The 13994-nt window shown below is 36.6% G+C and overlaps 1 protein-coding gene across 1 annotated transcript in view; it reads right to left on the reverse strand.

Annotated features, from left to right (window-relative positions):
* LOC103800689 (oxysterol-binding protein-related protein 6-like) overlaps window positions 1–13994 on the reverse strand; it is a gene marked incomplete at its 3' end in the record, with an annotated part of 34707 nt that overhangs the window by 15453 nt on the left and 5260 nt on the right. The window contains exons 2-4 of the mRNA XM_009073074.1: window positions 6445–6540; window positions 3571–3693; window positions 550–603 (exon numbers count right to left, since the gene is read on the reverse strand). Of these exons, the coding sequence (XP_009071322.1) occupies window positions 550–603; window positions 3571–3693; window positions 6445–6540 (273 nt within the window). The remainder of the gene's footprint in view (window positions 1–549; window positions 604–3570; window positions 3694–6444; window positions 6541–13994) is intronic.

A 13994-nucleotide genomic window follows, 5' to 3' on the forward strand; every position in this document is an offset into this window, starting at 1 on the left:
AAAATAGCTGGTGATGAAATGGTTTCCCATTTTATAAATGTTGTAACATAAAGCCATATAAAAAATAAGCTGCACTCAGACTAACCACTTACTATATTTATAGTAAAAAAAAAGTATCTCGCAAGAAGTGCTCGGTGCAAAGCCAATCCCAAAGTGTGTTGGTTCGCACCAGCACACAGGCATAGGAAAGCGAAAAGCAGAGAAAATTAGGCAGTACTTGGCACACTGCTGCTACTGCTTGATGGTTATTGGCATCAGATCTGACATAAAAATTGGAGAAGAAAAATACATGGTCAGGTTAATCGCTCAAGCACCTTCATTACGAAACTCCTTTAAGTAATGTAGCTTTTATTTCCATCAAAGTAAAAAAAGGTAAAATTTTTGAGAACATAACCAAAATCTTACATGCTTTCCATATACATATATGTATATTTGAATCCATAAAAAACTTTCATATGTGTACTGTCCTATATATGCCTAGAGTGAGCATGAGACTCTGGCAGGCTGAATTCCAATAAAAGTTTTTAAGTGGTCTTCAACTTTACTTACATCAATTGGTGACTTTGAATATTTCAGCATTCCATTATCCAGGACAAAAAACCTCTGAAAGAAATAGAAAAAACCCCACACATTCTTTCTAAATGAGCAGATGCAATTTAAACCACGTACAACAATTCATCTGGAAAAGGATTACCCTGTAGCAATTAAGGAATGTTTGGGGAGTTGGAAAGAGAGGATAAATACAGGATTGAATAATTTTCTTGCTTTTGTTTTGACAACAATTATCTTCTCAGCAAGAAAAACTAGATTCTCTGTTTTCAGCATTATGTTCTTATCAAACTTCAATAATCAAGGGTAGTTTTATTTCAGTTTCCAGCCAAATTAATAAATTCTATAAGAAAGACACTGTGGCACAAGAGAATTAAGTCTGTTTCTTAATTTTCTTCCATTTTTATTCCCACAGAAGCTGGTCACATTTCAAATTAACAACCTATCTTCCCTATCCTGAAGTTTTTCTTAGTGCATGATCTACATCTCAAAAGGAAGACTATCTGAGAGACACTGTTCTACCACCTAAAACTTTGTGCCTTATGGTAAAACTTTGCCTTATGGCAAAACTTTGTGCCTTACACAGTGAAGTAAAGATGAGATTGTAATTAATGCTGATGATACATTTTCTAGTGGTAATCTAGCTAATACAGGTATTAGTACTAGTGCAAATATTACAGCATTCCCAGCAACATATGCAGGTTGTGATAAGGCTTATGTTTTGGGTGTTAGTCAATGATACCGTGTGAGCCACTATATCTACCTTGACAAAATTACCAGGACTAACCTAACCTGGCAATGCCTATCTGTGTCATTGCTACAGCTTTATTTTGCTGAGCAGTTCTTACAGCAAAGAGCAAATCTCCTATTCACACTGTGTTTCTCCTGCAATTTCAGTTGTCCTAGCTTGTCTGTACCTGATCACTCAGGCTGCATTCCACTCGAGTTAACATAGACTTTGGCACACAGCATAAAGATGCAGCCTAGTAGGAAACCTAGACTTGAAATGAGATTAGCTCACTTGTGTTTATCATCACTAACTTTCAAAACATGCAAATTAATAGCAACTAATTCCTATTTTTACAATGTAACCTAAAGCACTAATCTATGTTAAAAACCTAGAACCCAGCAAAATATTATGCCTGATTCTCAAAGCTGTCTGACATGCAAGGGAAGGACAATGGTACCATGATGTAAACCTCTTAAATTAATTAACACTCTAAGCAGAGTCAATAGTTAGATAGTAGAAAATCTCCCCTGAAGATGTTTCTAGAACTTACGTCAGTTGCACAACAGATGGTACCAGTACCTCATCCAGGGCAAGGAAACAGTGCTTTCCTGGAGTCACAACTTTTTGAATAAGATGTCAAAACAACAGGAATGTTTTTGGGGTTTGCTTTGGTTTTCTTTTACCTAGGTATGATCATTAATGGACTTCAGAAGAACATGACATTCATTTCATATTGGTCTGTCTCTCTAAGCTGCATACACAGAAGAAACTGATCTTTCATCATCAATTCATTCCATGAATGCTGCATGCTGCACTTCAAAATACAGTTAAGTTCTCCATGTTGTACACATTGTACCCAGTATGCTACTAAAGCACATTGAGAACTGTCAGAATATGACATGCAACATTCAATAGAATGCTATCTATGGCTTTGCGGGCAGAACACTAACACAGTGCATGCTACAATTACTGTCTCTCAAATTCCTCACTGAGTTCTCAGCACAAAGTATTGTTACAGAAACTCCAGGATAACCAGGCAGCAGTCGAAAAAACCCAAACCAAACAAACTTATTAACAAATCCACAGTTTCAAAACCTAAGTTCAGTATAGATCCTAAGATAAAATGTAATTTTATAAGCTCTATTTTTCTGTTCTTTCAGTGTTTCAGGTATGTCAGTTTGAAAACCTTTAATCTCTCTAGACTAAATTCAGGTAGTGCACATGTGCTTGCTTGCTGAAACTACAGACTAGTTAAGTAAAACAAAGTTGAAACATCTAACATAGGCAAAAAAAGGTGGTAGGCATATGTATAATTAAGTACAACATCCAGAAAGAACAGAGAAATTCGAAAAACAACTGCAATTTATACTAGTCAGGACTACATTTAGACTCAGATCTAAGTAAGTCCCACAGTGTGTTGCAAAAGAAGAAAGTTTATGCTTTCCAAGGAAAAACACCTTGTATAGCAAATGATTTCACTGTCCTTTGCAGTAGAACGCATTCTGTCCCTGAAAATTATCCTGCTTTAAGTACCCTCAGGTACAAAAAGATGGGTGAGCATAAATACCACATATCTTGTTGCTAAAAAAGAGGGAAAAATGCCATCATTATGAAATACAGGCAAAGGAGTTTATGAACATCAGGTTTAACGTTAATAAAAGGTAGAGTCATGCATGGAGGAATGTATCCAAATTAGCTAAACTGAATCAGGAGATTTGGGGTTGAGTTTTGGGGTGTTTTGTTTTTACAAATAGAGACATCTAATGGCAAAAATGTGTAGTCCCACTGCACAGCCACAAAGATGACTCCAATCAAGACAACAAACAAAATTTGGGGACAATGCTGAACAAATCTTCTCAGTCAGCAGTCCTGAAGGGGAATGCTCTCCTGTACAAACACTTTGAGTACAGGGAAAAGCCCCTTAGCTCTTTGCTATCATGAAGTCCTATGTACTGTAATGTAAACTCAATACAATCTTAGAGTACATGGCTACACTTTATTATAATACATTTGAAAGAACAAAAAGAGATACTGACTAAACCTCTTAAAATAGAAAGCATCCAGTGTGTTATTTACAAGTTCCATGTGGATTTTGAATACAACATTAAGCAGTGTGCAATTAACTGTGACTTAAAGCCATGAGCTGTGTCTGCAATCTAACTCTTTACACAGGTGGAAGTCATACACCAAAATCCTGGATATTTATTTGACATCCTAATTTCCTCTAGACAAAAATATCCCAACTCATAAGATAAGGTAATAACCTTCTCACTGGTTTATGAGACATTTACCTTGTGCCAACCTTTTAATGGCCATTTTCTCTTTTTCAGCATGAAACCTTCATGTTTGTCTGGCTTCTGGACATTGGTCTGGCCTATTTTCAGACCCTCTATGATTTCCCAGCTGTCAGATTCCTGGTGAAGAAGTATGAAGACACACTGATTAATTAACTGTGCACAAACATGGTGAAGAATTGCACTTAAAAGTAGCACAAATTCTCCAATGCAAGACAAAGAGAGGAGGACTAGGCTTTCAAATCAACCTATTTAGGTACCAAACTACATGGTCACCATATTATGTCTGGCTGTATCTCATTCAAAACTACTAAATATGAACATTTTTGGAAGTCTAACTCTTACCAGGTAAGGCATATATTAACAGTGCCCTTTGTGGTATTTCTTGATCGTGAAAAACTTTAGATTTTCTGATCTTTCAAGTACAAGCTACACTGGTTCTGAATACCCTAGTTTTCCCTTTGAATACGAAAACCAAGCAGAAGATGTTGCTTTATTGCTGATTTTGAATGTAGCCAGTGATCATCTTCAAAGGCATTTTATGACAAAGTTTCATAGGCTAATTGTGCCCTTAGAAATCTGCAAAAGGAAATTTATTTTTTTTTCTTTTCCGGCATTCATTTTCATTCTACTAAGAGAAATTTATAGGAAAGCTAACTAATTTTCTCTCTAGAGAAAAGCACAGGAACAGTATCATGACGACTGGTGCAACTCAAGCCAACTTTGTAACATACCATAGTGAACAGATAAAGGATTATATTTTTAAAGAGAAAAACCTGAATCGTACGTTTATTTCTATCCTCTTGCTACTACTGTAATTAACAGAATTCTGCATCAGTTTAAGAATCTCTAATTGCTCATTCAGACTCTATTTTACTAATTGTACCTTACAAAGCTGTAAACTTGCATTCTCTCAGCTGATGTGTCACAACTCTGAGCAATGTTATGAAAAGCTATCAAGAGAAGGATGTCATAGAGCATCAAACATTTAAAGGGAAAAGAAAAATTGTCTCCCCATTTCTCACAAAGCAGTTCTAAGTAAAATGCTGTCAGTCTTTCATAACACCTTCAACACAGCCCCAATAACATCAACATTGCTATTATGGAAATGCAATTTCAAAGGTATCAGCAAATTTCAAATGTACAATTTTTAATAAGATCTTGGTATTTTAAGAAGGAGAAAAAATCTATACCAAATGATGCATACTAGTGAATTTTAATAGAAACCTTTAATCAGTTTAGTTTTTCCTGCATGAACTATAAACTGTTGCTATCTCATTGTCTGTAAATACCACACTCAAAACCCAACTTTTTTACTTCCCTGTGTTTTGTTTGGATATTCCATTTCCACTCTACAGAGGGAAGCACATACGCATTATTTTTCCCCTACAAAGAAGCATTTGGCACTTGAGGAGGACAAATTGAACTCAAAGTCCCCTGGGGTGAGCAGAGTCTCTCTCTGCAACTCTGCCAACTGATTCTTCACCATATTGATTTCTCCTTTAGATGATCAGTTGCCGGCATAAGTTTTTATCTACTAGATAACATCAGTATTGATTACTTCTCAACTAGAAACCACACAATCTCATATAGCTATTCATTTAAACAAAAGGCCAGATACAGAGGGATAAAACAAGCAATTATTCAATACAGTGGATAGCTGTATTCTGCTGCATCAGTACTACAAGCCATTCTTAAAACCATCCTAACCCTAACTGTGCTTCATCCCACAGGTCTGGTGTGATGGGCTCTGCCCAGAACAAGGGACATTATGAAAGAGCAGCAAGAAATGGGGAAAAAGCAGAGAGAAAGCAATATGTTTGAAGAGTCCTCATCCAATAACAATTCTCAAGTACAGCAGAACTTTAGGACTTCAGTGATTCCATACGTATTAGGTGAGAAACAGCCCTGTAAAAGCAGCAGGACTGGGGGAACACAGTCACAACTTAACAGTCTCTGGGTCTGCGTATGCCCCATGTATGGGAATTAAGGGAGCCACTACTAACAGCTTTATGAACCTAGTCTTTTTGACTGCAAAGTATTTGTTTTCCAAATAAAACAGAACAAACAATTTCATTTTCCTTGGACAAACAGAATATTTCCTTTTGAACTTGTTTTACCAGTCCTGTTTCAGGACTCATAGATATTTAATTTCAGATTTTTCTTTTCCACCAAATATTCCATCACAGCATCATCACCTTTTCAGTGACAATCTTACTTCTGCATATGAAGTATCTTAAAATGAAGCTGCATTTATGTGGAATTAGACTTGTTTAGAATTGTTTATTCCAAAACTAAGGAATTCAGCCAGGAAGAAGTTGACTTCCAAGCACCACACACAAGGCTCCACCTTTCAGGAGCTTTTCAGGAGATTTTCAATTTCAAACTACCCACAAGGAATGTCATTAGGACATATTTTTTGAACCAATATAATTATTGAATAGCAGCAATTTGAGAGCTGGATATGATTTGCTCTATCTTAATAAGAAGATTGGACTGGATCATTTCTCAAAGTCACAGAATCATAGAATACCCTTAGCAGGAAGGAACCCACAAGGATCATGAAAGTCCCTGCAAGCCCCATACTCTGAGACTGTAAAACTTGCTTCTGAGGGCCATCCATGGGCAAAAAATGCCAGCAAGCCTAGATCACAACTACTATCCAAACCCTTAATTTTGTTAATGTAACATCTACTAAAGATCACTGGCTCCTCAGACACTTCAGTTATGGAACAATAAGCTCCAGGGCAGACTCACAATATACTCAATGGTAGAATCATACAAAACACTATCCCAAAGCTGTTAGTCATGCTACTTTGTAACTCTTCAGGGGAAGTAATTACCCAGACTACATCCCCTGCTTTTGCTTACCTTGGATAGGGAGATACGGTCGCTTTCAAGGAACTGCTTGCTTAAAGAAGGGTCTGTGCTTCCTGAAGAAGCTTTCCGCTCCAAAATATGAACACTCTAAAAAACAATAATTAAAGATAACATCATGGCTCAAAACATACAAATCATATAACATATAACATCCCTGACTCAAATGCAAAAATAGTTTGTCTTCTGAGGCAATATACTTTTCTTTCTATTTTCATTTTTGTTTTTAATTTAATTACTCTGTTTAACCTAGATATGAGAGTGAGCTAAAAAAAAAGCCAGGAAAGACAAGTAATGCAGTTGTTACCTACATAGAGGCAAAATGCTCCTAGCCAGACCTATTTGTTTTCTGCTAACATACAAGACACCAAGTGTACATATCATGCAGTCAGCACTGCCCTACATTCACTTCTGAAGCAAACCACTGCACACAAGATATTGCTGCCTCTAACATATTCATTGTCACACCGCAGCATTTTGTTACTGGCTTCTCAACTGGGTGAAGTAACTCATTACACAAATGCTTCTAATAAATTACAGAGTGTTAACAAGATCAGTTACAGTGTCTCAGCTGATGGGCATGCGGGTGAACATTTATGGACACAATGATCTTAAACCATTGTAACTGTTTTTATGTACGACAGTGCTATAAAATTTTATATCTTTAAAGCATGTAATAAAAATTAAACATAATGTCACAACTAGTCCTAAAAAACTGCTGTTCTTAAGAGACATCTAAAAATGTCTTCCCATTTTTCCAGAAATGTTTCACTCATATTTTATAAAAGAAAAAGCATTTATGATACAGGAGAAAATAACCACATTCTTCATGCCTGGATTTGCATTTCATTCTCTGGTGAAATTTTGCAACATCTCATACTACTATTTGTTAAGAATTCTACCACAACATGTCAATAGCGTCTCTTTGACATAAAAGTACTTCATTTCCAGGAGATGTAGTACAATTAAAAACTTGCAATTGCCCTCTGAGAAGAGCGAGTTTTTCTCAGTTGAAAATGACAATTAAGTTTTGTTCACAATTCAGCTTCTTTACATTGATTGAAGAAGAGATTACACAGCTACCAGAGACAGCAGAAACAATCAGGAAATATATAAACATATCCAAACAGCAGTGTAAATATTATTGTTTACACAAATAACTAAGTACATAAGGACCATAACAAACTAAATGAAAACATACACAGCTATTCATATAAATGCATATGCAACACAGACCACATATTGCTGCAGAGCAACACACAGACCTTCATTGTTCTCTTTCAAGTTGCAACTATGAGAATAGGAAAATATGGGGAGTATCTCTGTTGTCAGTGGGAATTAATAAGCATCCCTGCCACTAAGCAACAATAATTGGCATTCATTTTCAGTTATTTTTAATTAAATTTTACAGTGAAGAATGTGGAAAAGCAGCAGTATCATGTTACTCCGGGGCCAACCAGCAAAAAGCATTGCCATTTATGCTTTGAAATCATCTGCTTTGTCAAAGAAAGGCCAAAGTCTATTACTAGTCAGATGAGGACAAACATTTGTATTTATATAGTACAAATTCTTGTCTTTCATGCCAGATAATTTAATGCACTTACTTGAGCTGAGAATCACACAAAGTTACTGATGATAAACAATTATAAGCTTTCTCACTGAATAGAGGAAATGCTATTTATGTACGCATTATCACATTTTAACAACATAACAGAAAACCTAAACCTGTTCCTCCAAGGAACATTAAAATGTCTCTTGATTAACATAATCAGGATGATTCCCAACTTTCTTGCCAGTTTTGTTTGGCAAGCAGGAATCCATCCATCTTGAGATGGAGCAATGCCCAACACAGATGTTCCGAAGGTCTTACATGTAGCAGCCGGTGCACTTTGTTGTTACATAACTGCAATTTCATTTTGCACAATATTTAGAGAGGAGTAACCCAACAGCCCTTAGCTTGCCAGATTTCCAGTGACATTTCCAATTGCATGATTTTAAGGCAAGGAGGTTTTGTGCCTTTTTTTTTTTGTTTAATTAGCCCTCAGTCATTACAGTTCCACTTCAGTTGAGAAATACGTGATTAGCTAACAGCACTTCAATGGTGTTGACTTATTCAAGTATTTGTTTGAAAATTTAAAAATTAACACTATTTAAATAAAATTGCCTTCTTTACATTCCTTACTTCCACAAGTGTTGGCTTGTTGTTGGTATATGTTTGCTGTTCAATTCTTTTCTCTTATGACCACCATTATACTGACACAAAATCATTCCTTTAAATTTGTGACATGTCTCTACCATAATATTAAAAGACATTACTTGATGCAAAATATTTTCCATTAGTGCATGCTATTTTTCTGAAAAATTACAACTAGAAATTACACAATTACTTGACATTTTGAAAGGCAGCCAATTTTATAGTGCAAGAGTTCAGTTATTTAGCATCACAGAAATAAGAAATTATTTAGATCCTGAAGTTACTATCAAGGGGTTTTTGTGTTTTAACATGAAAAGCAGAGTTGGTAAAGGAAGCAGCAAAAAAAGGTGATAAGAGAAGGAAGAGACAGATCAATACAGCTTCTGGGGTTTGTTGATAACCAAACAGAAAAATGAATAATCCACTGAAATAGGCATACCAATCAACCTGGTACTACCATTCCTCTCATCCCGAAAATACAGGCAGACAAAATCAGCCTCTGCATTGCTGCATTCCACGTTTCCCTCATGTTTCAGGACTACCTAAGCACTATAGCTAGTTTGTCCTGGAGCAGCAGCACCATCAAATTCTGTGCACTCTTGAAAATTAATTAAACAGAATTATAACTCTAACTCAAATTACTCCGTAATTCTGTTGTGAAATCTTAGTCCTAACTACAATCCTTTCTTTTTCCTTGCGATTATCCATGACATAAATTATATATGTGAGCACACATTTGCTCCTAAATGCCCCTAACAAGTCAACATATGGGGAACACAAATGCTCATTCTGCCATGCGAATTTTTCCTGTTGCTTCCCAAAGACGTGTGAGCGAGAAGTCAATTGATGGAGAGAATAACAATATGATGTTGTATCATATTCTTATCTTCTTTGGGGGGCAGGAATAGAAAACCAATTTCATATATATTTTGCCAACTTCTTTTCTCAGTTAAGAGTTTAATGACCCATTCACCTCATTGTCCTGGTTTCGTTTGGGATAAGGTTCATTTTCTTCTTAGTAGCTAGTACAGTGCTGCATTTTGGATTTAGTATGAGAATATATTGATCACACGGTCATGGTTTGGCTGTTCCTAAGTAGTGCTTACCCTAAGTCAAGGACTTTTTGGTTCCCCATACTCTGCCAGCGAAGAGGTGTACAGGAAGTCAGGACCAAGCACAGCCAGGACAGCTGACCTGGCCAAAGGGATATTCCATACGATAGAACGTCATGCTCAGTATATACCCGGGGGCAGTTGGCCAAGAGGGGCTGATAGCTGCTTGATGATGGGCTAGGCATCAGGCAGCAGGTGATGAGCAGTTTTATTGGGCATCACATGTCTTTACTGGGTTTTATTTCTTTCTCTCTTGTTAATCTTCCTTTCCATTACAATCATTATTATATTTTATTTAAATTATTAAACTGTTCTTATCTCAACCCACAGGTTTTACCTTTTTTTTCCCCCTAATTCTTTTCTCCATTCCAGTGGCAGGGGTGGTCTTTTTCAAGCCAGAGGCTGAAGACCCTAACTTCTCTTAACTGAATCTGACTTTCCATTTTAAAAAAAAAGACATCCAACTGTTTTTGCAGGGAAGTCAAGTAAAGAAGAGATTTTGAGCAGGTAGAAATAGGAAATCCAGTGAAGGACAAGTATGGCACTCATGCATTCCCTTTCTGCTTCACTGCTTAATTACTAAATGGAATGAATGATACTTTAATACAAAAACTTCTCTATAATTTATAATTTACTAATTTCCTAGAGAAAGACAAGCTGGTGAAGAATTTATCACACACTGGACACAGACTCTCTGTACTTTAGAAATGTGCATGTCATTAATAGTTAATTAATGAAAAAGATCTGGTGGGTCATGGTGTTTGTTTGTCGCATTCTTGCAGTCTTCAACACCCATAGTCATGAGGCCTGGACATACACTGTGCTACAATAGCAACTCAAAATTGAGCTTTATTCACTGGCTTTTTTTGGTGGCATTTTTTTCAATCTAAACAACTAACTAGTGCATCTTTTATTACCTGCTACTCATGGGCATTCTTTTTGCAACCTAGAAAACTTGTGTTCTTATTTGCATTCCATTTAGCATGAAGTGCAATGTTTAATCACTTTCTCTCAGTATTCTCCAATTATCTGAAACACAGCAGCAGTAAAAAGGTAGGCACAGATCTGACTGCATGCACACCTTTTTTTACTACCTTTTAAACAAGCTGTGATGGATGCTGAATTAAGCTGCAATATTATTTGCGAAGGGAATAACCTTGAATCTTGCTTTTATCTTAGGCTACTTCTCAGTCAGCTCTGGCTTTCCTTTTGTTAATGTTGGAATAAAGACAGATTCTTGAATATAATTATGAAAGAAGGATGAGTGCAAAGCAAAACAACTATGTCTCATCAATGTATTTCCCCTAATAAAGTATTATAGCACTTTTTTTGTATTTATAAAGCAATCATGCTCCTATTCTCATCCTCAGTTTCTCCTATTGACACTGCTCCATAGCTGTTTTCAACAATCTCAGTTATCAACCAACTGACAGAGGAACTTAACAATATTTTATAACCAACACATGCAGTTAATCTTTTTATTCTTGTTGCAACACATGCTCATCTTGTACACAAATGTGCTTAAGAGCAACATTTTCTCTTTGTAATCTTTTTACTGAAAGACAAGTGTGTATATACAAGTAGCAGTTCTGTCGCATATGAATAATAGACAGGTATGCATGCCTACTTCTTTCCTGGTATATGCAAAGTAAACACTTCTTGTGTAACAAAAATGTCAAGGATTTGTTAGCTCAAGAGCTCTCTGTCAGCTCTTTCTGGAACTCCAGCTTTGTATTGTACTTCCTGTCAATGCTTTTAGCCCCTGGAAGCAAGGAAGCCTTTAGTTTTCTAGGTAATTTTTTTATAAACTCTGAAGATAAATAAGTTCTTGCTCCACTTAAGAGCTTCTTGGAGGAAAGCATTAGCATGACTGGACAAAGCAGAAAAGAGCTATCATTGTAACAGCAACCTTCCCTTTGCCAGAACAATGGTTTGGAATGACTACCAAGCTGCAGCCTGAGTATTCAAAGACAATATTCTCTTTTTGTACCTATCTCAAGACAGAGCAAACAGATAAATTTACAGTATCTGACACAAAGAATACAAATGTCTGCTAATGATACAAAGCTTCTTTCATAACTATTTAACAATCACAATTAAAAGTATTGATATTTTTCTAAATAGTTGCAGACTAGCAATTCATTTTATTCAGCTTGATCCTGTCTTCAAAAAATGAGGGAAAATAAAATTACATACACAAAAGAAAACCATTTTTTGACGTTAATTAGTTTACTAATGAAAGTATTCTAGACACGAAAGGGAATCTCAGTTAACGAAATCATAGACCAAAAGAGTTGGACCCACACTTAAAAAAGTTCATAGGTCCAGAAAAAGAAACACCTTTCTTCCTGGGACTCTCTTTCACATCCTTTCTTTAAGCTACTTACTTAGTCTTTCTCAATATCCTTTAAATTTTAATATATGCAGTACAAAAATACAGGAGATAGGAAAACGGAGGGTTGTAAAATTTTTAATCAGTTTTTTTTTAATGTGAAATATTACTCTACTGGGGGAAAATTGTTCTGATATAACAGCTTCATTTTCAATTTCAGGATAGTGTATTTATTAAAAACAGAAAAAGAGAGATGTCAGAACAGCAAATAGCTTTACTAAGGCACACATTTATTCTGGCTAATGCATTTGTACATCTCAAATGTGGACAATCCAGTTGTGCACAAGTGTCGTGAAAACAGAAGCCTCCATATCATATGTGCCATCACCCTCCTTCTTCACTTTTTGTGCCTTTCCTCTCCACTGAGAAAATGAAAATACAGTCATGCTTCTCTTTCTTCTCCCCCATTTGTTTCCCAGAAATCCTAAATGGCACTTCAGAAGAGCTGCACTTCTTTCTTCTAAATTTGTGTGCGTGTGAGCTGCACTTCCAGTTTATATACTCAAGGAAAGTGAGACATGCTTAGGTAGGTATGGACATGTATGCGTGACAGAGGGGGAAAAAAACAAAACAGGATGAATGCAAGGGTGACCATGTTCTGACCTTTAAATTATCTGTCATAATTTGCATGGGTAATTAAGCTTTCATGAGAGCAATTTCCCCACTTTTGTAATAGATGATAGCTATAGACACCATTTCTAAACAAATTGATGTTTGTAAAAAAAAAATCTTTCTTCATAACATATATCTGAAATTCAGCATTCTCCATGCAGCCTGTAAATCACTCCTAGAGGTAAGACAACTCAGATAGCAATGTTTATGAAGCTCAGAGAATGTGTATACACAGTCTCTTGGGACAGCTTTGTATGAATGTTATCACTGCTTCTTCTTCACTGCTCCAGACCATTTTATTTCTTCAAAGCTCTAAGGACAAGTCTTGGAAAGAGACAGCATCTCCCTCTATTAATCTCCAGGACTGTACTCTGGATCTTGTCTCCAAACCACTATAGGTAAGACCAAGCACAGGGGCAGTCATGATCCAAGTATCTCCAAACACTAACTGGAGGGGGTCATCCAGCGCACGTGCACAGAGATGTACTCCTGGTTGCTATCTATCCATTTTGTACATTCTAGGCAGAAATATGGGCACAAAACAAAGGGCATGTGCTGTGTGACTGCAGGCTGGCTTCACAATACATACACAGCAAGCCTGATGCACCCGGTCTGATCCAGGCTCCTGGGCATGTGCTGCTGTCAATGTGTGCCAGCAGCCCTGCCCACAAGGACTCTCAGCACTGAAGCAGGGATGTCTCATCCTTTCAATGCACCCACCTGCATCACTTACACGGGTTTCTATTCAATCCCCAGACAAATCTGTAGTCCAGAGAGCTCCACTTTCTAAGTTTAACCTCCTTCTGAAGGTCTGATTGTGCCACATGTAGATGTTCACTCAGTGTTACCCATTTAAGTGATGAAAATCTAACAGGTCTGAGATTTATGATTTCATTTAAAACAAGCCCTAAGGACATTGAAGGCAATGTGACAGTCACATGGGTATCCTACAGCTTTATAAGCTGCATTGTTTTTCACATACTGAAGACCCACTACCTCCCAAACCTAAGGAACATTTTCACACTCTATCAAAGATGCAGGGGAAAAAATGTTATAGAGTAGCAGCAGCTAATCAATTTAAAGAATAATTGAATGTTTTTGTTAACAATTTTGCCACCTTATTCTTTGGCTCCGTCAGAACATTTGGTTGCTCCAGTGAGTTGCTCCTTTTAAAGTACTCACTCAACACTTCCTGCTCTAATGCTGCTTCAACTGTATTATGTGAAGAAAGTTA

This window comes from Acanthisitta chloris, unplaced genomic scaffold (assembly GCF_000695815.1).
Source record: "Acanthisitta chloris isolate BGI_N310 unplaced genomic scaffold, ASM69581v1 scaffold11034, whole genome shotgun sequence".
NCBI lineage: Eukaryota > Metazoa > Chordata > Aves > Passeriformes > Acanthisittidae > Acanthisitta > Acanthisitta chloris.